The 22,403-nt window shown below is 48.0% G+C and overlaps 1 protein-coding gene across 1 annotated transcript; it reads right to left on the bottom strand.

The window, feature by feature from the left end:
• Positions 1-486: 486 nt before the first annotated feature.
• Positions 487-21,266, bottom strand: LOC6566322 (E3 ubiquitin-protein ligase HUWE1). Its single transcript, XM_043215993.1, has 19 exons — positions 20,845-21,266; positions 20,516-20,755; positions 20,236-20,457; positions 19,735-20,006; positions 18,880-19,382; positions 13,304-18,813; positions 9,723-12,843; positions 9,042-9,628; positions 8,858-8,879; positions 8,344-8,684; positions 6,799-8,250; positions 6,298-6,433; positions 3,048-6,218; positions 2,557-2,958; positions 2,297-2,485; positions 1,879-2,200; positions 1,632-1,797; positions 1,333-1,523; positions 487-1,263 (listed from the first exon to the last, which is right to left on the bottom strand). Exons 1-19 carry the CDS (start codon positions 21,109-21,111, stop codon positions 1,161-1,163), a joined length of 17,217 nt encoding a protein of 5,738 aa, XP_043071928.1. The 5' UTR covers positions 21,112-21,266; the 3' UTR covers positions 487-1,160.
• Between the last annotated feature and the right edge of the window lie 1,137 nt (positions 21,267-22,403).

Genomic DNA, 22,403 nt, shown 5'->3' with positions numbered 1-22,403 from the left:
TAACTCTTTGTCATCGATATGCCTGTTAATTCTCGATTCATTTACGAAGTACTGCACTCTGGTTAGAGATCATTGGTAATTTTCAGTTCTGTTAATTCGATAAGTCTACGCTGTTAGTAGATATTTGTCATTGATATGTGTCTCCTTAGCTCTCGATTAATTTGCGAAGCGCTGCCAGATAGTTGCACGACATATTGTTAAGCCGCCAATCTGGCATCTTAGGCTATATAGAATTCGAAAAAAGTTCCCTATCCGCCGCCGACATTGATGGTGCAACTAGTATGTATGCTCTTTAAATTTTATTTATATATATATATATATATATATATATATATATGAGTTTACTCATCTCTCTTCAGCTCTCACATTCTTTAAAGTTACATTTACTCATTAAAAAGATAAACATAAAATGCATAACATAGACTTATAGTTACATCAAATACCTTTCGCTTTTCATTCATTTACTTCATTTTTGTTTCATCTCCATTTTCGCAGAATCTTTTTTACTTTTATTTTTAATTTTATACATAAACAAATTTCAAAGCGTAATGTGCACGTTATGCATTTTGCTTTGCTTCATATGTGAATGAATTTATGCTTGACTTAAGAAAATAAAAATATTTTAATATTTAATATTTAATTTATTTATTTTTTTTTTGTGTAGTATTAATATAATTTTTCTTTCAAAAATATGGTTGCCAACAAAAAATGATAGAATTCAGAAAACAGCATTTGAGTACGTTGTTATTGACTGATGATATAGTACCCTCCATTATTCTTATTTTTGTTTATTTATGTTTCTTTCTTATCCGTGTTTTTTCATTTTCTGATTTTTTTCACTGTTTTTTTCCGATTTGCATTCCCCTCGTTTTGTTTTTGAAAATTTATGAAAATATACATATATATTCTATATATTATATGCGCGCGAAAAATTAATAATTAATTCAACATTTTTTTTTTTTATATATATACTATTTAACTATATGTACTGTGTTATGTTGTTTGTCGCTGTTGTTGCTATCGCACATTTCCTGTGGCTGTTCTGTATTCATTCTCTTCATTGCAGTTATGAGTTTGCTGTGTGTTGTGTGAGTGTGTAGTGTGTGTATGTGTTGGTTGTTGGAATTTTGGGGTTTTTTTTTTGTGGGACGGCACAGCTTTTAGGCAAAGCCAAAACCCTCGGAGCACTCATGTATGGCCTTTAGCAAACAGCTACGCAATTTATCATACGACTTATACATAGGCAGATCCAACTGATTGAAACTGAAGAAGGAGGAAATTCATCACTATTACATTACGATTATTAATTATTAATTCAGTGTGTGTCATTACCAGGTATGTGCGCATGGCAAGCGATCTGTGGAGCGATCGTCGCGATGTATTTGGAACTTTTGTATGCCATTCATGCCCTCCAGGGAGCCGAAGCCCTGCAACGGTACCTTCGAGGTGCCAGTGACAAACTGTAGGAATTTCGCACGATCCGCCTGATCGAAGCTGCGCAATGCGCGCCAAAACCATTGAATCTGCACAGCAAGACATTATAAATAATAATATTTATATATATATATATAGTTAAGATATTGATAGACGATATTAAAAGGGGGAAGGGGGAAACGACGACGACGACGCACCTGTGCCGATTTTGATGTGTACTTATGGTACTCTGTGTTTGCTTTTAGATCTTCAATATCAATATCCGGCAAGCCGGATATCAGAAGCTCCAGTTCCTGTTCGTTAAATATCGATATTAAATGCTTTGGAATTATATCATAGAAGCCTTCAAGGAATGCGTCCAATCTGCACAAAAGTAAAAAAAAAAATAAATAGAAAAATTGAAAATCAAACCATTTAATAATAATAAAGTTCACAACAACTTACTGCTGACGTATCGAGCCGCTCATCTTTAGCTGGCAGACGAGCTGAACATATTCAAATTTATTCTCCTCGGTGACGGCCACATCGCGTCCATTTGGCTTGAGATCACGGATTTGTGTGACGCCAAACTCTTGGACCTCCGTCGAGAAGGTCAACTCATAGCCGAGCGTCGATATATCGTTCTTCATCAGATAGTCGAGGCCTTTGTAGAATTCATAATCCTGTGATTCCATATCCGTATGCTTCACCTGTTTGCCCAGTATGTGTTTGTAGAATGAGCGTGTGAAGTAACATTCCAACAGCTTATTATCATGCACGGCCTTGGCTGTTTCATATAGATAGAGATAGCGACATGAATTAGACAGAGTCAGAGGCAGAGACCAGAGAGTTAGCATCTCCATTTTTGGGCCATTTGACTTACCAATTACGCGACCAACGAACTTAAAATAGCTCAAATGATTAGGATTCGCATGACTCGACGGATTGATCATGTAGGTGACGCGATCGCCCGGCGATACACAGAACAAGGCATACATCGGATTAAAGATTTCGCGAGAGATTATCACATACCATTCGCGCAACAGGCCGCCAGCATCCTGGCCTTCCTCATCTAAGCAAAACATAAAGTGTGGAGAGATTAGGTGTGATCAGAAGTTATGGTTATAATGTCGCTTCGCTTACCCTCAAATACAATGTAGAAGCGATTCTTCCATTCCTCTGGACCGAGACGGTAGAGGACACGGAATGAGTCCTCAAAGACGGTGATACGACGCACACTGACCGTATGCTCCTCACGGCGTATGCCCTCATCGAGTCGCTCCAGTTCGGTCTGGAAGTATTTGCGCTTCACATCAAAGTCTAGGATGCGTGTGTGATCCACCAGCACTGCGAATGGTCCATCCGACAGATGCGATGCCGATTGACGCAAGATCTGATTGAGCACGGTGCGATGCTTCTCGGCGAATTGTAGAAACTTTTGACGATCCTGTTTAAGTTGAGCCTCGTGAGCCGTTAGCGGCGCCACCGGTTGACCACCAGCACCAGAGCCCACCGTTGTCGACCCATCCTGCATGCGGGTGTCATCTGTAAAGTAAACAAATTCAAAATATAATGTAAATCATTAGTCATATTATTAGTAGTTTAATTCGATTGAAGAGGAGAAGGAGACGTACCCTCATAGCTGGCTGAATTGGTGGGCTGGCTACTGTTACTGCTGTTGTTATCATCCAGCAGCAGCTGTGGACTCTGATGTTCGGCTGCCACCGGATGTGGCGCAACACGCAATCCAGAGTGGCCAGCACCAGAGTTGGCTGCTGTTCCACGTCCCGGCTTCTTGGGCGTCACACGATGCGAAGCGTGTATGAGGAAGAAGGCCTCAACGGTTGGCTGCAGCACCAACACAGCGAACTCATCCTTGGACTCCTCGAGCGCAACGAGACACTCGCTCAGCGTGTGCCACAGCACGTCCAAGCATAAAATTTGACTAAGCGTTGGTTTCGCAGCAGATTTGGTGGCACAGCTGCTGCTGTTGCTGCAACTGCTGCTACTCTCGGAGGCATCGCTCGTCTCCATGCTGCTGAAACCACCACGAGCATTTGAAGCCGCAGCAAAAGCAAGTTCTGCTGCTGCATATACTGATGCTGCTTCCCCGACGAGCGGTGGTGAGGCCGCGCCATCGATATCAATGATATCCTCATTGCTGTCATCATTATTCTGACCATTCTGCACCTCGTAAATGTTGCGCACCTGCATGAAGATCTTGAGCGTGCGCAGGAAATATGGCTGAGCGGATGAATTCGACATTAGTTTCTTCATCGACGGCAATTGCAGTTCACAGGTGGGCTTGGCATTCTTTGGCGCCGATATTATAACCGATTCGGATGTGAAGCGATCCTGCATGGTGCCCTCATGGACGGTTAAATTGGTTAGCAATGTGGCGCCGGTACTAGAACTTGAAGTGGCGGAGCTGCATCCGCTGCCACTCGGTTTATTGCTATCCATCGGTTGCTGCTGTTGTTGCGGCTGTGGTTGTTGCTGTGTCGATGTTGGCTGTGCAGTGTTTGTATTATAGGCGCGTATCTCGTTGAGCAGTGTCTGAATGACCTGACGCACTTCCTCCGCCAGGCCGAGTATCGCGGCGGTCAAGTACTGTATGAATATCGCATTCGATGCCTGCGAACACTGTGTGAGATTGACGATCAGTTTGGTCACATTGTCCAGACCCTCGGTGGTGCCGCATTGATGGGTCAACACCTCAATGACCAGTTGCAATTGTGAGAAGTTCTTCGAATAGATTTTGCGACGTGGCTTTAACGGATGCGATGGTTGGTGATAGTCACCACCACCGGTGCTGCCACCGTTGCCGTTGCCGGGCACTGCTGCTGGCAGTGCTGGAATATCTGCTGTAACTATTTGGTCTCTTGGTATGAGTGGTAGCTCATTTTCATCATCAACCTCCTCGTCTTCATCATCATCCTCCTCATCGTCATCATCCTCGTCGTCGTCGTCATCATCATCGTCCAACTCATCCTCATCCAACTCCTCATCATCGTCGTCATCGTTATCAACGATTAGTTGCGCTCCACTCGCCATCCGATTGGGCAACGGCGGCGGCGGCGGCATTCGATGTACCAGCACATTTGCTGGAGGCGACGCCACTGTTGTTGCAGCAACTGCATCGCCTGCTGAAGCAGCGGCAGTAGCAGCAGCGTAGGCAGCAGCAGCAGAGGAGGCAGCAGCGACAGCAGCAGTAAGGTACGATTCTGCATTGCGACGCGCCGTCAACAATTGACTAATGGGTACAAGTGGCGGTAACTGTTCCTGCTGCTGCGGCTGCGTCTGCTGTTGTGGTTGTTGTTGCTGTTCTTGTTGCTCGCGCTCCTGTTGCGTTTGTTGTGGCACCAATATTGGCATCTGTATAGGTGTTGGTAACTGTCGTTGTGACATGCCACCATTCGATCGCTGTTGCTCCTGCTGTTGTTGCTGCTGTTGTTGCTGCTGTTGTTGTTGCTGCTGTTGTTGTTGCTGTTGTTGTTGCTGTTGTTGTTGCTGTTGTTGTTGCTGTTGTTGTTGCTGTTGTTGTTGCTGTTGTTGTTGCTGTTGTTGTTGCTGTTGTTGTTGCTGTTGTTGTTGTTGTTGCTGTGGCAATTGCTCCTCCTCCCTGGGCAGTTCGACGCTGAGGAAGGCGAGCAGCTTGACCAGCATATCCGTTAGATGCGGCGACCGACAAATTACTTTGTACGGCAACATCTCCAAGAGCTGTCCAAACGCTGAATCGGTGAACGATACAAATTCCGCATTGCTAATCTCCCACTTCCAGGACGGCTGTGAGGTAAGCGGAAACTCCGATACATTGGCCAAACGTTGCGGCGTCTGTCGATCGATGTTCAAGACGACATCCCAAAAGTCTTGTGCATTGGTTTGATACGCAACGCTTGATTTGCTGCCGCTCGCTGTGGTGGAAGTGGAGGAGGAGGACGAGGTGGCAGCTGCTTTGGCTGCAGCCGCTTTCGATGTGGACGGTGCCTCATCCAACGGCTGGGATTTGGGCAATTGTTGATGTTGCTGCTGCTGTTGTTGTTGTTGCTGCTCGTCGAGAATGCCGCGCAATCGATTTGCGATTTGATGGTAGCGTGAACGCAATTCACCACCTGTGCCAGTGGAGTAACGCACTCCACCCGTGGAGGTCGCAAAGACCGCCGCATTGCTATTGGCATTGACTGGCACACCGAATAGCAATCGGTTGCGTCCCTTCGGCTCCCGATTGTAGGGCAAGAAACTGAACGGATAGTGTTTGGCGAGCACAAACAACAAATCGAGACAATTGCGCACAATCATTTGAGCTGCCTGCGGATTGATGCTGATGCTGCGTGAGGTCCCCTCGAACAGGCGATTGATGAGGAATATGTTGCTCTTATAGCCAAAGGCGGCATCCACACGCAGTTTCAACCATTCGGGTTTGCTGCCCGTGTTCGCCGCCCCAAAATTGGGGTTCTCCTCGTTTGTCTTCTGTATAATGCTGATCAGTGCCTTGATGATCCAATCGCGTGTCGGTTCGTGATGGCACAGATTGCGTATGACCCGATGCAAACGAACGCTGTTCACCTTTTGATCCTCAACGAAGAGGAAGAGCAACAGGGTTGCCAACGAATCCGGATCAAGCAATATATTCTCATCCTCCATCATGAGCAAGGCCAATGGTTTACCCGTACTGGGCCCAATATGATGATGCACAATTGTCGTATGCTGATGATGCTGCGGCTGTGCATTCCCACTGGCATCATACCAAATGGCGCTGTGCCAGCGTGCCTCATCCAAATTCTGCAGCGTTGTCTGGAAACGAGCTGCAAACGTGGGAGGGGGTGAGGGTAATCAGGAGGTTAAATCAGTTGAATTTTACGATAGATTGGGTTTAAAACATACATAACGCATTGCTGGGTGGATGGGCGTCCATGCGGGGACCGTTGCGTGATTCCCAATCACGACGCAGAAACTGCGCCTCGGCTGCCAGCTCGGGCGGCAAGCTGGCTATCTGTGAATCCTCCATGTCCGTTAGTATCTGCGTTAGATTTATATAAATAATTCGATTATTTAGATATGTACAAACATACAGCTGCTACTGCGGTCAAAATAAATAACAACTATTAAAAAGAAATAGTTAAAATATTGTTTCAACAATTGTGCAATAAATATAGATGATTCTGTAGACTTGAACTCGTTTATTCTTCATAGAATGCTTGTCAAAACAACCCAAAAAGGAATAGGTAAACTAAACCAAAAAACGGTGTGTAGAGATATATGGAAGATGGTCCCGCGAATGAAGGGATTCAAAAAAAGGGGCGACGGCAGAGAATTTTCATATTATGAAGAAGTAGTACTATTATTTTGACCGCAGCTGTATTAGGTATATTTTTTGGAACTCACCGCTTGACGCAAATTCTCGGGCAGATTTTGAAAGAATGCCGCTGTATCGACGGGATCATCGGGATTTGCGGTCTGCGCCGCCTGTCTCTGCTGTTCGATACGCTGCTGCATTAGCACCTCGGATTGTATGTTGGGTGGCAGGGCGGCCAAAAATTCGGGATTCACCTCGACGAGGGAATCATGGGCAATCTGTATGGCATTCTGTTGGGCACGCTGACGAATGCGTTGCATGCGCAAATGCTCCTGTATCACCTCCTCACGCATCTCGCTGGGCAAAGCGGCTAGGAACGATGGATCAACACCCTCTGGCACCTCCAGATCACCCAAAGCGGCGCGCACCTCGGGACTCATATCGGTGACTACGCTGCTGCTGCCAGCAGCAGCAGCACCACCACCACCACCACCACCACCAGCTGCTGTTGTCGCTGCTGCTGATGCTGTAACTCCTCCGCCAACGGCACCGGCTCCGGCAGTGGCTCCGGCACTGGTCGATGGTGGTGGAGTTGGCGCCTGTTGTGCTGCAAGGCCGGCAGCACCGCTTTCATCTAAGCTAATAGCCTCCACATCAATGATAGCATCCGCTGCACCACCGGCTGCTTCAGCTAAGACGTCGTCATCGCCATCCTCATCGTCATCCACATCGGAGCTAGGCTCCGTTTCGACAGCAACATCCCGGCGCTGTGGCTCCAAATTTAATTGTGGCATCTCTTCCGCCGCCGGCGGCAGGGGCATCGGATGTGCGGCGACGGCGGCAACAACGGCCGCCGCAGCAGCCACAATGGAGACCACCTCGTTGGCGGCTTCCGTACTCAGTGGTTGATGGTCTTCCGGTGCCTCGTCAGTGGGTAACTGTTGCTCGCTGGCCAACAGCTGAGCGGCCAGCTCGGATATGGTCACTGTGGGCATAATCGAGGCATAACCAGCACTGGTCATCACCGGATCGGCCTGATCTGTTTGCTCCACATCCAGTTCCAGTTCGTGTTCCGACTCCTGGTCTGGATCTTCTTCTTCTTCGTCATCTTGCTCATGCTGCTGATGCTGCTGTTGCTGCTCATCAGCATCGATCGGTTCCAGCTGCAATAGGTCCTGCCCCGACTGTAGCTGCTCCAGTGGTTCCGGGAAATTCAATGCGCCCGGCATCACCTCCAGCGATGGCGGTAGCGGGAACGTCAATTCAGCATTTGTCACTCGCACCGATGATGACGATGAGGAGGACGAGGATGACTCACGCCACGGTTCCTCCATGGCTCCCGTCGACATCCGTTGCAGTCGTGGTGGCAGCATATCCCTATTGGGTCGCACATTTAACTGCACTGCTGTTCCGGCTCCGGATCCCATTCCGGTTACTGTCCCTTCGCCGCCACCACTTACCGCTGCTGTGCGATTGGCATTGGCATTGGCATTGGCATTGTTGTTGTTGCGGCGCACGGAACTCGAACGCTGCTCGTTCAACTGCAATTGCAAATTGTAAATATTATATTTGATTAACACTTCTGCTGTTGCTGTTGGAGCAGAATAAGGAGGAGTCAAATCAGTTAGGCTCACCTGCAGCTCGTAGAAATCAGCGACATCGGCGCGTGTGCGTGGACGCGAAGGACGACCACTCGCTGGTAGATGCGGCACGGGTGGATGATGTCGTGGTGGATGCGATGCTAGTACACCTGTTGTTGTTGTTGTCGCCGGACCCGTCTGCACATGCAGCTGAACACTGGGAAACAGTTGCTGTTGCTGCTGTGGCGCCTGCTGAAGCGGTGGCGGCAGAGATAGTCCTCCTCCTAATACTACCACATCCGATGATTCCGGTGAATCCTGCTCGTTGGTTAAATCGATTTCGGCATAGATGTTATAGAGTGCCTGATTGCGATTACGATTCGGACGTCGAGGAACTATTGATTGTAAATAAGAACAAGAGTGTTAAAATATGTTTCCCTAGAATACTACCACAAAACTCCGCTAGATCCCTTTGACCCGGAACGCGGAAGGCTAACCCTAGCCTATTTTGTGATCCCCCATGGCTATTGCTTGGGTACAAAATCAATACTGTGTTCGAACAACTTACCAGCTGCTGTTGTTGTTGTTGCTGCCGATAGAGCACTGTTGCTGCTGCTAATGTTGTTGTTACTGCTGGTGGTGTTGCCGCTGCTGCTGCTACTGCCAGTTGGCGGCAGAATTGCATTGTTTGATGTGGCAAATGCTGGTATTGGTGGTGGTGGCGCAACATTTGCCAGAGATGAGGCATTCACGAATTGCATTGAGGGTATCAGTCTGGGTATGGAGCTGCGGAAATAATTGCTGGTTGCTGATGCTGGTGGTTGTGCCGTTGTTGTTGCTGTGCCACTAGTTGCAACGTCTGCTGTTGCCGTTGTCAATGTTGCAGGTGCAGGTGCAGCAGCAGCAACTGTTGCGCTTGATGAGCTGTTGCTGCTACTGCTGCTTGTTGTTGTGGTTGTCGTCGTTGCGGAATTCGATAGCCAGCTGCTAACGTTGATGCCAGAAATGGGATTTGCAGCTGCATTGACATTGACACTATCAGTGGCTGCTCCCGTTGCTGGTCCCACTTCAGTAGTTGTTGCAGTTGTAGCTGCAGCTGCAGCTGAAGCTGTAACAGTATCACCAGCAGCACCACTACTAATATTGGTAGCGGCTGTTGCGGCAGCTGTTGCTGTTGCCGCCGTTGACTGACGATTGGCGTCTTCCTGTTTGCGCTGCTGATGGGCCACCTTCAGTTCCTTAATCAAATGCGGCAGGAGGAAATGTGCCGCATAGAGACAGGCATCCGTTTGGGTTTCCATGTCCAGAGCTTTAGCCTCCTCCAGCCACCAGTGGAGTGCTACACAAGTTACAGATAGAGAGAGAGAAAGAGAGAAAAAAGGGATATTTACAACATAAATCACAAATGCGGATTATAATCGCAATTCACTCACCGTCCTGGGTGAACATCTCCATTTGTGTCTCCTCGGTTGGATTCTGATGCGATGGCATGCACACACAGAACTGCTGATCCAGATAGAGTAGACGACGTCGCACTCCATTGTTGCAGAGGGTTCCTCCATTATTGTTGTTATTGTTGTTGGGATGATTGGCCATGTTGGAGGAGCCACCAGTTGCACCGTTACCACCACCGGCACCATTACCAGCGCCAGTATTTGTTCCAGCTGTCACCGTCGGTGGCTGATCATCCAACAGATTGCTCATATTTGGATTATTGCCAGCACCACCACCAACTCCGCCGCCAGCCGTGCTGCGATCCATTTGGAACATGGCTGGTGACAAAAAGGCATACGGATCGGATGCGTTTGCAACGCCTCCTCCTCCTCCTCCTCCCCCACCAGCTCCTGGTCCTCCAACGCCGCCAGTCGCGTTGCTGTTGCCAATGAAAATAAAGTCCGGTGCCATCCAGGCTTCGGAAGAGGAACGCAATGCGGGGGCCACCGAAGTGCTGCGACCTCCACCAGCGGCTGCGGCTGCTGCTGCCGACGAGGATGAAGCGCCGCCACCATTCACATCAATATCAAGGGGCAGCGCAATCGAGCTATTCATGCGCAAACGAAAACTGGACGGCGCCTGCGATAGCAAATGTCGGTGTCCATGGCCGTGGCCATGGCCATGACCATGACCGTGACCATGCCCATGTCCGTGACCATGTGAACCATCGCCAAGGCGTTCGTATAAATAGGCATTGGCTTCACGTTGCGATTCCTCGTTGCGACGACGATTCTCGCTGATAATGTTTGGTTCGATGGCGGCACTGCGACGTGGACGATTATTGGAATTGGCAGCTGCGGATGAAGGTACACCAGTGGAGGAGCCACCACCAGCATTGGAGCCATTTGCCTGGGCCATCACCTGTTCCATGAGATCAACATCATCGTTGGCATTTTGTGCGCGTGCAACGTCATCGTCGACATCATCATCGTCATCATCATCATCATCATCGTCGTCGTCATCGTCCTCATCGTCATCGTCATCGTCCTCGGCATCAACATCGGCATCATTGGATGCCGTTTCCGATGATTCCGGTTCATAGATATGATCAAAGACTTCAATAAATTGTCGTGGACGCTCCTCATCGACATCGGTTTCGCTATGTTCATCGACATCCTCATCGACATCCTCATCGACATCCGCTGGCACCTCATCATCGTCATCATCATCGTCAGCCTCCACCTCTTCTTCAACGTTGCGCTCATCATTCTCGGTTGATCCATCCGAATCGGAATCCGATGTAGTCACCACATCGCCCAGCAGCGATGCATTTATGTCGCGTGCATTACGCGACGATGGGGCACGTCCAGCCGAACCAGGAACCGAACCACCAACGGCAGCCGTCTCGGCTGAGGCAGCATCACTGTTATCATTGACAGCAGTGGCTAATCCTTCGCCGGCGCCACCCTCAACATTCAGGTCTAGATTGCTGCGCAAGCGTGGATCACCACTGTTATTGCCGAGCAGTGCCGAATTGCTGGCGGAACTGCCGCCACCAGCATCATTACTGCCATTCTGTGGCGTCGAGTCACCGCCACCAATGGCACCAATAGCACCACCACCACCAGCACCACCAACGTTATTACCATTGCCGCTGCTGCTGTTGCTGCGCGAGGCGAGAAAAAGTCCTTCGCATTGCAGAAAATCATCCCAGAGCTGATCGAAATTGAGAACCGGACGCACTGTTGACGATGTGGAGCCGGTGTTGGTGTTCGTGGCATTGCTGCTGGCAGCACCTACAGCATTACCAACACCACCACCACCACCACCACCAGGGATGGCAACAGCATTGTTGCCGGCCTGTGACGCCAACTCTGCAGCAGACGATTCGGGGCCATCATTGCTATGCTGTTCATCATTATCGGCGGCGACATCGATGACAGCAGCTGTCGCATTGTTGCTGGTGGCCGTGGAGGCATTGTTGCTGGCACTGCTGCTGCTGCTGCTGCTGGGTGTGCCAGCTGTGCCGGCTGTTGTGCCACCACCAACACCACTGGCTGTACCACTCGCTGGCACTGAATCCTCCGAATCGATGGCCATCTCATCCGAATTGAAGATAAACTCAAAGGCATGACGACGATCCGAGAGCACATTCCGTATAATATCCCGAAGAACACGCTCTCCATTACCACCCATCGGATTTGGGCCATCCGGAGCGTTGACGAGCGCATTGATAGCGGCCAGGCGTGGATACAGGCGACGATTGAGGATAGTGCTAACTGTATTCAATGAACTGGAATTGTTATTCCCATTATTGGCACCACCATTGGCCGACGAGCTGGCGCCACCGAAGAGTATACGCTTGGAGCCGAGCGTTGCGGGCGGCACATTGAAGCGCAACAGTATCTCCATGGGTCGAAGAATGGCGCCCAGAGTGCTGAGTGTGTTGTGATTCGACAGATCCTTGTATTGGGCCACTTTGGTCAGATAGGTCATGACACCCTGTCGCAGCAGGACCCGGTACATGGTATTGCGATGCATGTGAACCTTGTCATACAGCATGGGCGATTCAATGAGATTGGGAAATAGGCTCATCAGCACCTGGAGACGCGTATGCTTCTCCGCCGAATCCGGATGGGCGAGAGCACGTGCAACGGCCGCATGCAACTCGTCGGCAACCTGCTGTTGCACACCAGCCAACTGATAGCAATCGGACAGCGAACAGATCAGCACACGTGCCATGGTGCTCACCTCGGGCACATGCTGACGCTGTGTGATCGGCAGAAAGCGATCCATGAGCACGGCAAGGAATGTCTGCTGTCCGTCGTTGTTGTTGTCGCCGTTCTGATCGCAAATCAATGGACTATCCGCCGGCGTATAGACATGGGCGAGCAGTACACGCGGCACCAACGATTGATAGGCGCGCGTCGCATCCGCTAGCAATTTGAGCAGCGTTGCACGCGACAACGTCGGCTTCAGATGATTGTGGGCACTGGTCGGTATGTGCCAGGTGCAACAGCAAGGATCATATTTATCGCCAGTGCCACTGGCTGTCTGGGATGTCGTTGCTGAGTTGCCAGCGGTAGCTGTTGTCTTTTTCACGGATGATGGCGTCGAGTCCTGCAAATGCAATAAAAAAAAAACAAGTGAGAAAGTTGGTGGCAACATAGATTGTCAGGTGGAGAAGATTTGGAATATTTTTTTTTTAAAAGTCTAAATTGGTTTGCAAAAGGAATTATTTCAATATATAAATTATAATAAAAGCTCAACTGGGCAATTAAATGTGGGCTGTAGTAGATAGATGATGACTTGTGCGTAAGCACTAAGACCAAGATCAAGAACGAAATTGGGAATGTTATATCTGTAAGAGCTATAGGCATTTCCTATTTTTTCTTTGACGATTGCCAACACGCTACTCTCAAATGTTGGTGACTATTGACTTTCAAATTGTGTGAATTATGTGGCTTTATCGATTTGCGTTTATCGATTTTATCGACTTCCTATGCTCCTTTGACGCTTACAAGGCTTAAGAAAGTTTACATGTTTGATTCATTGTTGTTGCTGTTGTCGTTGGACTTACCTCATCGTCCAGATTATTCATGGAGCCCGCTGCGCCTGGCGGCTGATCGGGCAGCACGAGCTCGGCGGCATTCAGTTGCTGTTGATCGGCACCGTTGGGGCCATAATGGATGCAGGGCTGCACGAGTGCATGGAGGAGCTGCTTGAGCACCGATACCGCTGATTCCACCTGCTCATCATCTATGGCCAGATCGATCGTTTCCGGTGTTTCCTTTGCTGCTGTGCTCGCAGCACCAGTTCCATTTCCAGTTCCTGTTGTTGTCGTCGTCGACGTCGTTGCAGCTGCTGCCGCTGCCGCCGTTGGCTGTTGTCCAAACTTTGATTTGACCATGACACGTCCATCATCGATAAGATTATTGCTGCTGATGCCACTAATCATATGCTCGGCCCGAAGCATCTCCTTGGCGGCTGCAACAAAAATCTTGGGATCCCGTGACACTGCCGTCGACACCTGGGTGAGCACATAGATGAGATCCCGATGACCGATTGGCACGATGCCAGCGGCCCGCATTCCCAGCACACGTTCCATGGCCTCTTGGAGCACTGGTGGCGCCTCCAAGACATGACGCAATATGATAATGGCATAGGTGGGGAAGCCCATAAAGCCGCACGATTGCTGCAAATCGAGCAACATTTGAACGCCGCCGCAACGTGCAAAGACCTGGGCATTATAATAGTTGCGGGTGAGACGTGCACACAAACGCAACAGCGACAACTTTGTCTCGTGATGCAGGAGCAATTGTGTTGGCTGCAGCAGCGCCACAATATTTATAATAATGCGCACGCAATCAAATTTACCCAGTCCAACATTCTCCTCGTTGAGCACAATTTTTTGGGCACGTTTCGGTATGTTTGTGTAGCTGTTGTTGTTGCTGCTATTGTTATTGCTGCTGCTACTGCTGCTGCTGTTGTTGTTGCTGCTGTTGGCTGCTGCTGCTGCTTTGGCCTTGGCTGCCGCAGCGGCGCTCTTTTGACGCGACTTGGAGCGTGTCGTCGGCGGTGAGAGATTGCCATGATCTGTGGCGGTTGCAGCAGCACCAGACAATGATGATGATGTTGATTGCTGCCGCTGTTGCAGCTCCTGTTGTTGTTGCTGCTGCTGCTGCTTGTGCTGCTTTGATGACGACGTTGTCGCCGTCGTCGTCGTCGGTTCATTAAAGTTAATCAATTGTCTCAACGGAATCAGCTCCTCAGTTTGAATAGTGCCGCTGCCGTCGGGCGAGGTGCGCATTATGCGATTCACAACGCTATCCATTATATGGGATGATGGTACCAAGTTTTGCAACTGGATAATCGCTTCGCATATCTTGAGGGCCGGATAGACAGGACGATGACTGCCGGATGCTTCGCTCACCTGGGTCATGCAATTGAAATTGACCGTACAACGTTGCCGTCCAATATTGATGTGAAGCCAACGTTCGCCAGCAGCGTAAGCGCTACGGATTAGCTCATTATTGGCTTCGGAATAGGGATTCCATTTGCCAGTGGATGAATCATACCAACGCCATAAGTCACTGCTAACGGCGCGCATGTTCGCTTTGCGCTGGAGGATGTGGCTCATGCTATCGATGGCATCAATCAAATCGACTAGATTCTGCACCCAACGTGGCACAGTGGCACGTGTCTGCTGAGCATCATCGTCGTCGTTGCTGATGATTTGTGACTGCTCCAACATCCATTGACTCATGCAATTGAGCAGCTTGACCAGCAATACCATCGCATCCTGTGCGGTGATCGCTTCGACGAGGGGTCGATGCAAATCACTGTAGTTCTCCTCGAGCAGCAGCGTTGATGTCTTCAACCGCACAAATAGCCGGGTGGCTGTCATGCCAGTTAGACATTCCTCGAGCCGGCTGGATTTGGATGCACCCGATGCGCCCCCAGCTGGTGGATCAAAGAGCTGTAGCGTAAAGTCCACCCATTGTATGATGTTGCGCACAAAATTGGTGACAAACATCTGACGATTCAATAGATTATGCCGCCTATAGAGCACAGCGATGAGATCCGCGGCACAAGTGACCGTATCCGGTATGGCCTCCATAAATTCAAAGGCACGCGACACGGCCTCATCGCAGAAACGATCGAATATCACCGTTGGCATCAACTTCAATTGCCTATAATCATAGCCAGCTGTTGCAGCTGGAGCAGCACCGGGAGCAGCAGCCGTGCCTGCGGCTGGCGGGCATTTAGCGCTGAAATTGAAATCGATGGCAGCACTTGGATTGGGAGTTGATGCATCGCTAACCGATTGCTGCTGCGGCTCCATATCGATATCCATGTCGCCAGCAACAGCAGCATTACTCGTTCCACTACTGCCCTGTGAACCGGATGCGGAGCCTCCTCCCCCTCCACCGCCGGCAACATTTGATGACGATTGTGATTGTGCCTGTCCCGACGAATTGGATAATGCGCTCGCCTCTGGATTGTTAAGCAGATAGTCGGTGGCCTCCTCGAGTGAGGTATTGATGCGCAACGCCTCGATGATGTGATAGTGACGAAAGCCCATGTCTGTCAGGGTCTTGATATGCTCTGCATTGAGGCCATCGTCAGTGCTGCGTATGTACAGGTTCTCAAATTTGATCTCCTTCATACGCGTATGATAGCGATCCAACAGCATCTGATGTGACTTAATCAAATGCTTTAGTATCAATAGGATCGTTTCCAGCATACTCGAACCGTAATTGGGTATCGGACGGCGACACCAGATGCGTCGCAATGCCTGCATGGCCAACTGATGGATATGGATAAGATAGAAGACCGGCTCGAATGGCACACAATCGGGCAGACAATTGAGACGTGGACTCATCGTGTATGGTGAATCGAGCATTGCACGCGGATTCACCATCTTCTCGAGCAATTGCAGCCAGGCATCCAGAAATTCACCTGTACCCTCGGGACAGTCACGCTTGTCATCCTCGTGCGGCTGCATTAGATCATCCAACGGTGCCCATTGATCAAAGTGAAACTTTTGCGAGACATTATCGAGCGACAGGGCCCAATAGAACATCTCAAAGAATGCCTTGAGACCGTTCTCTGCACAAAATTGTGAGATCATTAGATGAAATGCACTGCGTTTATCATCGAACAGCATCGGGCCGGTGAAGCCCACCGAGCAGATGAGAAACGTTAACTTCAATTTGGGCACCGGTTTGGGCAGAATGCTCTCGTGACTGAAACCATTCACCAGTATTGAGCTGAGGATGCGGGCAATTTCGCGTGCCTCGGGCGTAGGAACTTTAATGTTGCTAATCAGATCGTTGATGCGACGTAGTCGTGTCTGCGGCAACCCCACCGATAGCTTCACCAACGTACCCAATAATTCAGCCAATGCACGTCCGAGACGCGAGCTAGCCGCCAGCAGGGATTTGATGTAACGAAACTGTTCCTCTGGCGTATATTTGGTACGAAATTCGGCGGCACGTTCCAATTTACGTGAGAGTTCCGCTTCGGTCAATGGATCAGCGGTGCCAGCAGCTGCCGACATTTGTGCCGCAATCTCATCCCAAATGAGATCGGGATGTTGAGTGGGCTCATCGGAGCATAGATTCAATAGGATGGTGCTCTCCCACACTAGCGATATATACAATTGGACAAGTTGCTGGAGCAGCTGGACGCCCGTCTCTCGATTGGCACCCCAACGTTTGAGCAGCACGGTGCGCATCTCATTGGACGCATTGCGGCAAAGATGGACGAGCATCACCACATAGCCATGCACAAAACTCATATTGTGCAAAATTGGTGTATATTCAGCATTGGCAAATCCATCCTCCAAACGTTGACAGCACACCAATTCGGCGAGCAGCACACTTCCGCCCGGAAATGTAAAATGTTTAATCAATGGCTTCAATTGGGCAACAATATCTGCCAACTTTTTGAGTGCAACATCCAAGACTTTGGTCTCTTGCGCCTGGCTCAGAATCGCTTTGCACACATTCGCCACGGCTTGGGATGTGGTCGAAACGGGTGAATCCACTGGTAAATTGGGTAACGAGAGCAACTGTAAGATTGGCGTTAAGCCATCCCTTTGTACAAATTCACGGCAATGATCACCATTCGGACTATTACTGAAAATAGCCTCGATAAATTTCATAACATTCAAAATGTAATCAATTAACGGTATGGCTTCACGTTCCGGTTGTTGTGGTTGTTGTGATTGCTGTTGAGATTGTTGTTGCTGTGATTGTTGTTGTTGTTGCAGTTGTTGTTGCTGTTGTAATTGTTGTTGCTGCTGCCGATTAGCAGCGACTGGCAACTGTTGCTGATGCTGCTGTTGTTGTTGCTGCTGTTGCTGTTGTTGCTGTTGGGATGCTGAGCTCATTTCATCATCATCGTCATCATCGTCACCGCTGCTATCGTTATTATCGGCAGCACTTTGCAGCACCGGATTACCACCAGCAGCGACCATAACCATTGCCGATTGCGATGGCGTCGTTGATGGCACCACACCACCCGTCGCATTCGCCGCTGCAATGGCCACATTGCTATCCTTGTTGGCGCGCCAGCAAATGAAACTGGGATCGGAGCCGAGACGGACGAGTTCGTTGAGCAGTCGAACGATTGCCTCGGTGGCATCGGCACGCAAATACGGATGATGCTTGATCAGATCATCCATTGCATTGCCCAAATTTGTGGCCGTATCACCCAATGGATCCGAACTGCGACGTCTTCGCATCGCCACCAAATAATCGGGTGAGAGTAACACTTTCAACACCTTATCGAATGGTTCATACGATAGAAACTCGAAGAGACCACGATCATTGAGACACAAAGCGGAGAAAACATTCGGCAATGAGCCGAGCACTTCACGTGTTGCCGGCACATCTTTGTGCAGCAGTGCGCTCAGCATAACACTGGTTATGCCCAAATCCTGTAGTGATGAGAGCAACGATGGCTCATTGAATACGTAAACGGTGACCACATCGGTGGCCAGCAGAAACAATGATGGCCCATAATATTCAGCGTTGGCGATAATGTGACGCAACGATTGCGTTAGGCTCGTCTCCATAATGTTGCGCATGTTGCTAAAATGTGCATGATCCTGAATGCTCTTCTTCAGAAAGTTGAGCATTGATTTCAGCAATGCCGCTCGCTGTGTCACACACGATGGTTTCTTGCGCTGCATCAACGTATTGTTGGGCGACAATAATTGTGCCTTGCGCTCGGCCAGCGGACGTGCATAATAACTATTTTTTGGATATCGTGCAACGCCCGTCGATGTTTCTCGAAAATTTCGGGCTGCCAAGATGATACTACTCAACGAGTTTATGCCAGAGCCACGTGAACCAATATCCAGCCAGCTGGACATTGTGCTTGAGCCAGCAGCAGTGCCACGTAGCTGTTGTTGCTGCTGCTGCTGATGATAATGATCCGCACCACTGTGCTCCATAAAATCGCGAAACGCGAGCTGGGCATGATCGGTGGTAGCACTGGCGCTGCCATCACTGCTCGAATTATCGCGACGCGGCGAAGCACCACTGTCGCTGGCAACCGATGCATTCTCTGTGGCGGCATCTATATAAAATTACCATAGTTTATCATTAACAATTCGAAAAGGGAATCAAACTAAAATCAACCCACCATCATCGTCCACCGGCTCCAGCGAACTGTCCATTTTATCGTTTAGGCTTTGCTCCTCGGGCAGCGTTGATTCTCGCAGTGTGATGCCAATCTCTGCGAGAGCACGACAACAGCTCTTAATCTCCTTCTCCAGACGATCGATAAACACATTCAGGCCATTATTTTGATGAAAGCGTGCAATATCAATGTTTGTGATCAGATCAATGACGCGCACCGCGCGTGTCACAAACGTAATGTGCTCCAGATCCACGCCCGGCCAGCTGATCACACGCAACAGGGACTGCATCATGCCGCTTTTGACCAGCGCAGAGCCGCCCAGCTCATAGCTGGCCAGATGATAGAGCAGCGAGAATAGCGATGTGGCCAATATCAATGGATAACGTTCGGTTAACCCATGCGTCGTCAAATTATCAATGCAATCCCGCACCAGTAGCGGCAATGTGCCACCCTGACGCTCTGCACCCGTATAATGCACAATCTTCACCAAACGGGAGCCAGCTCTGCTGGGAAAAGGTAAAATCAATATCAAAATCTAAGCAATAAGCAAATTTATCATCAAGTTAATTGTGTGATTAAGTTTAATATATAGCACAAGTATGTGCAAAGTTTTTCCAGATTTTTGACTATATATCTCTTTTAGTATTCAGTTGATTTTGGCTATTTTTATGGACAATATACGGCTCAAAATATTTGTAAACTATAATTCTTAGCTGCAAAAGTTGGCACATCTGAAATTCTGTAATCGACTTTTCGACTAACTAGTTTTTTGATTGTTTTGTAATTTTTACATGTACTTTGCAGATGTACATATTATTTATTATTATTTAATGCTTTTAGCAGTGATAAAGCACTCACCTGGGCACACTGGGATTGCGATCAAAGTGCAGCATTGAGGTGAGAGTACGCAGTACAGCGGCACGTATCTCCACGAGATGGACATCTTCCTTGTCGATCAGTTCGCAGAGCTCCTCACCGAACCCAGCATAGAGCACCTTGTCCGTATTATCCTGCAGCGCATTCGAGTATATCAATATGGACACAGCCTGCAGGCGAGCCTGCACAAATTGCAGGCGCAGCTTGTAATTGTTGAAGCCAGAGATGAGGCGCACACGATGTGCAATGCGCATCTGAAAAAGGAGATAAGCATAAATTGTTTACTTTTCGAGTACTTAATTCCAATTGGAACAAATCGATTCCACAGGTGAATGACTCAAACTAAATGAAAGTCCTAATAATTGTTCTTTTTTTTTACGCTAAACCCATTTAAAATGTTTGAAATATGTATGTATACGTAACATGAAGTATATATATTCTTGTTCATGTTCAATTTTAAGTTTGTAAATGATCGTTACGAACCTTGATGGCCTCACTGGGCTTTGAGATCTGTCCAGCGATTGTTTTAATAACCTCTGGTGCTGACGCTGTGTGACAGAGATCCATCATATCAGGTATTTCCAGTTGTGCGGAATGTCCATGCTCGTCCACATAGTCAATGCACAGCTGATAGAGGAACTCCAGCTTGGGATCGCCAATGCAGCAGTCCTTCAGCGATAATCCGTAATTTGGATCACCCCAACGCTGCAACGCAGAGGTCAATAATTGATTTGTTTTCAAATTTGAAACTATTCGCACTCACCTCGGCAACATTGAAAAGCTTGACAATGAGCAGCTCCTTCTTTTCAAAGGGCAAGCGTGGTATGAAATTGCTGCGCTTAGAGAACATATAAAGCAAATTGAGCACGGCCAAAACAATGTCCATGTTCTGTGATGAAAGCAGTTGCGTCAAATGCTCAATTGAATTGTACAAATGGCGCGAGAACGAATGCTCAATGAGCAGTGTTGTAAAATTGAGTACGTGCAGCAGCAGGGTCACATCCTGAATAAAAGAGACAACGAAAGACAGAATGAAAGGATAACAATAAGAAAGATGACATTTTGGCACATTTTTGGTTAGCGAGCGCTTACCGCATCGATAAACGTTGTGTCGCACTGCAGCACAAACTCATTGTTATCGACATGACGGGCGGCCTCCTCGAGTATTTTGTCAAACCGATCCAGTATTTCAATCCAGTGGTATAGCTCACATTTGCCATAGATCCAAACGTGCACCTTGTCGAGGAACTCGAGCAGTTCGGGACGTGTGCGACGTTTGGTTAATTCATCGATTAGTTCGCGACATTCTGAGGTTAGCTCCGAGGAGCCCTTCTTCAGTTTAACGGTGTCCACCTTCATGGCTGACGTCTGCTGCTGCGGCAGCTGGCGACGCCGCCGTCCGTATGTTGTTGGTTCAATCAAGGCTGGTGCGTTCTATTTTTCCTCTCCACTCTCACAAAAATTTGTTATTAGTTCGTTATAATGTGTTCAGGTGGATGCTTCTATTTAATAGCTAATGCATCCGCGAATTTTTGAAATTGTATACGTCAAATAAACTGCAAATGGACATTAATAAATAGAAATAGTAGCAAATTAAAAATAAATTTACGATTATGCTTGTTGTTGGTAACGAGAGATGAATAACAACAAATATGAATGCACTCCTCTTCGCAATAACTAACGAACTGGAACTGGCACGCACTTTAAACAAACAGTGAAACAAAACGCGCTTTGTTTGGGTGACCAAATGAAAATTAATGCGAAAACCTAACTGCGCTTCACTGTTCACTTTTGTCGTTCTTTTGGCTGTCAGCTGTATGCGGCGACGCGACGACGAAAATACGACGAAAGTAGCAGCAGCAGCAATTTCGCCGCGTCTTAACTTCGCTTTGGGCTCCGCGCAATAACAAAAACAAACAACAAAAAAAAAGGCAACCAACTTGCAAACGTTATGGCGAAATCGAAAAAAAAAAAAAAACACAATTTTATAGCGCGCGCGCACTGACTTGAGAGAATTAAATACTGATACTTGTAATTCTGATGAGGTTTAGAAAAAATGAAGAAAAACAAAGGTTACTTGGACTCCCAATTTTGACGCAGCAAAACAAATGTTCTATCGATAAATATCAGCTGTTGATTAGTGGACATATTATTGAAAAGCAATTGAATGAGTGTGTATTTGTGTTTAAGTAAAGTTTATTAAGAAGCCAAGCTATTGGAGGCTTCCTTAAGAATTGCACAACACTAATTTATAAGTACTTTGCCGCGACTGCCTAAACTATTTAATGCATTGGGAATACCCATTCTTTCAAGCACTAACACTCTGCATACAATTGCGGTCAAAATAATAATGGCACTGCTTTATAAAAGGCAAATTATCAATATTTTCATATTCATCATCTTGTTCAATTTCATTTACAATTAAAAATTCTCCGAAAAATCATGTTCAACTACATTCTAAAATATATTTTTTTTGCATTTTCCAGGCACTACCATTATTTTGAACGCAGCTGTATGCATGTCCTATGTGCATATAAAATATGCAAGGATAATGACAATATGACGATGCGTAACTACGTTAACCTCAACTTGTTTATTATGTCTATTACCGATTGCAGCACAGACTTTAGAATAAACAGAATCGGAGTCAG

Source organism: Drosophila grimshawi, unplaced genomic scaffold (assembly GCF_018153295.1).
Source record: "Drosophila grimshawi isolate 15287-2541.00 unplaced genomic scaffold, ASM1815329v1 contig_848, whole genome shotgun sequence".
Classification (NCBI taxonomy): Eukaryota; Metazoa; Arthropoda; class Insecta; order Diptera; family Drosophilidae; genus Drosophila; species Drosophila grimshawi.
This window is presented reverse-complemented; position numbering and strand designations above follow the sequence as displayed.

Coding starts and splice junctions, on each gene's coding strand:
- LOC6566322 (XM_043215993.1), bottom strand. CDS start 21,111: ATGAAGGTGGACACCGTTAAACTGAAGAAGGGCTCCTCGGAGCTAACC. Junction 18,814..18,879: donor GGAGCCGGTGGACGATGATG/GTGGGTTGATTT, acceptor AATTTTATATAG/ATGCCGCCACAGAGAATGCA. Junction 6,434..6,798: donor CCGAGAATTTGCGTCAAGCG/GTGAGTTCCAAA, acceptor AATCTAACGCAG/ATACTAACGGACATGGAGGA.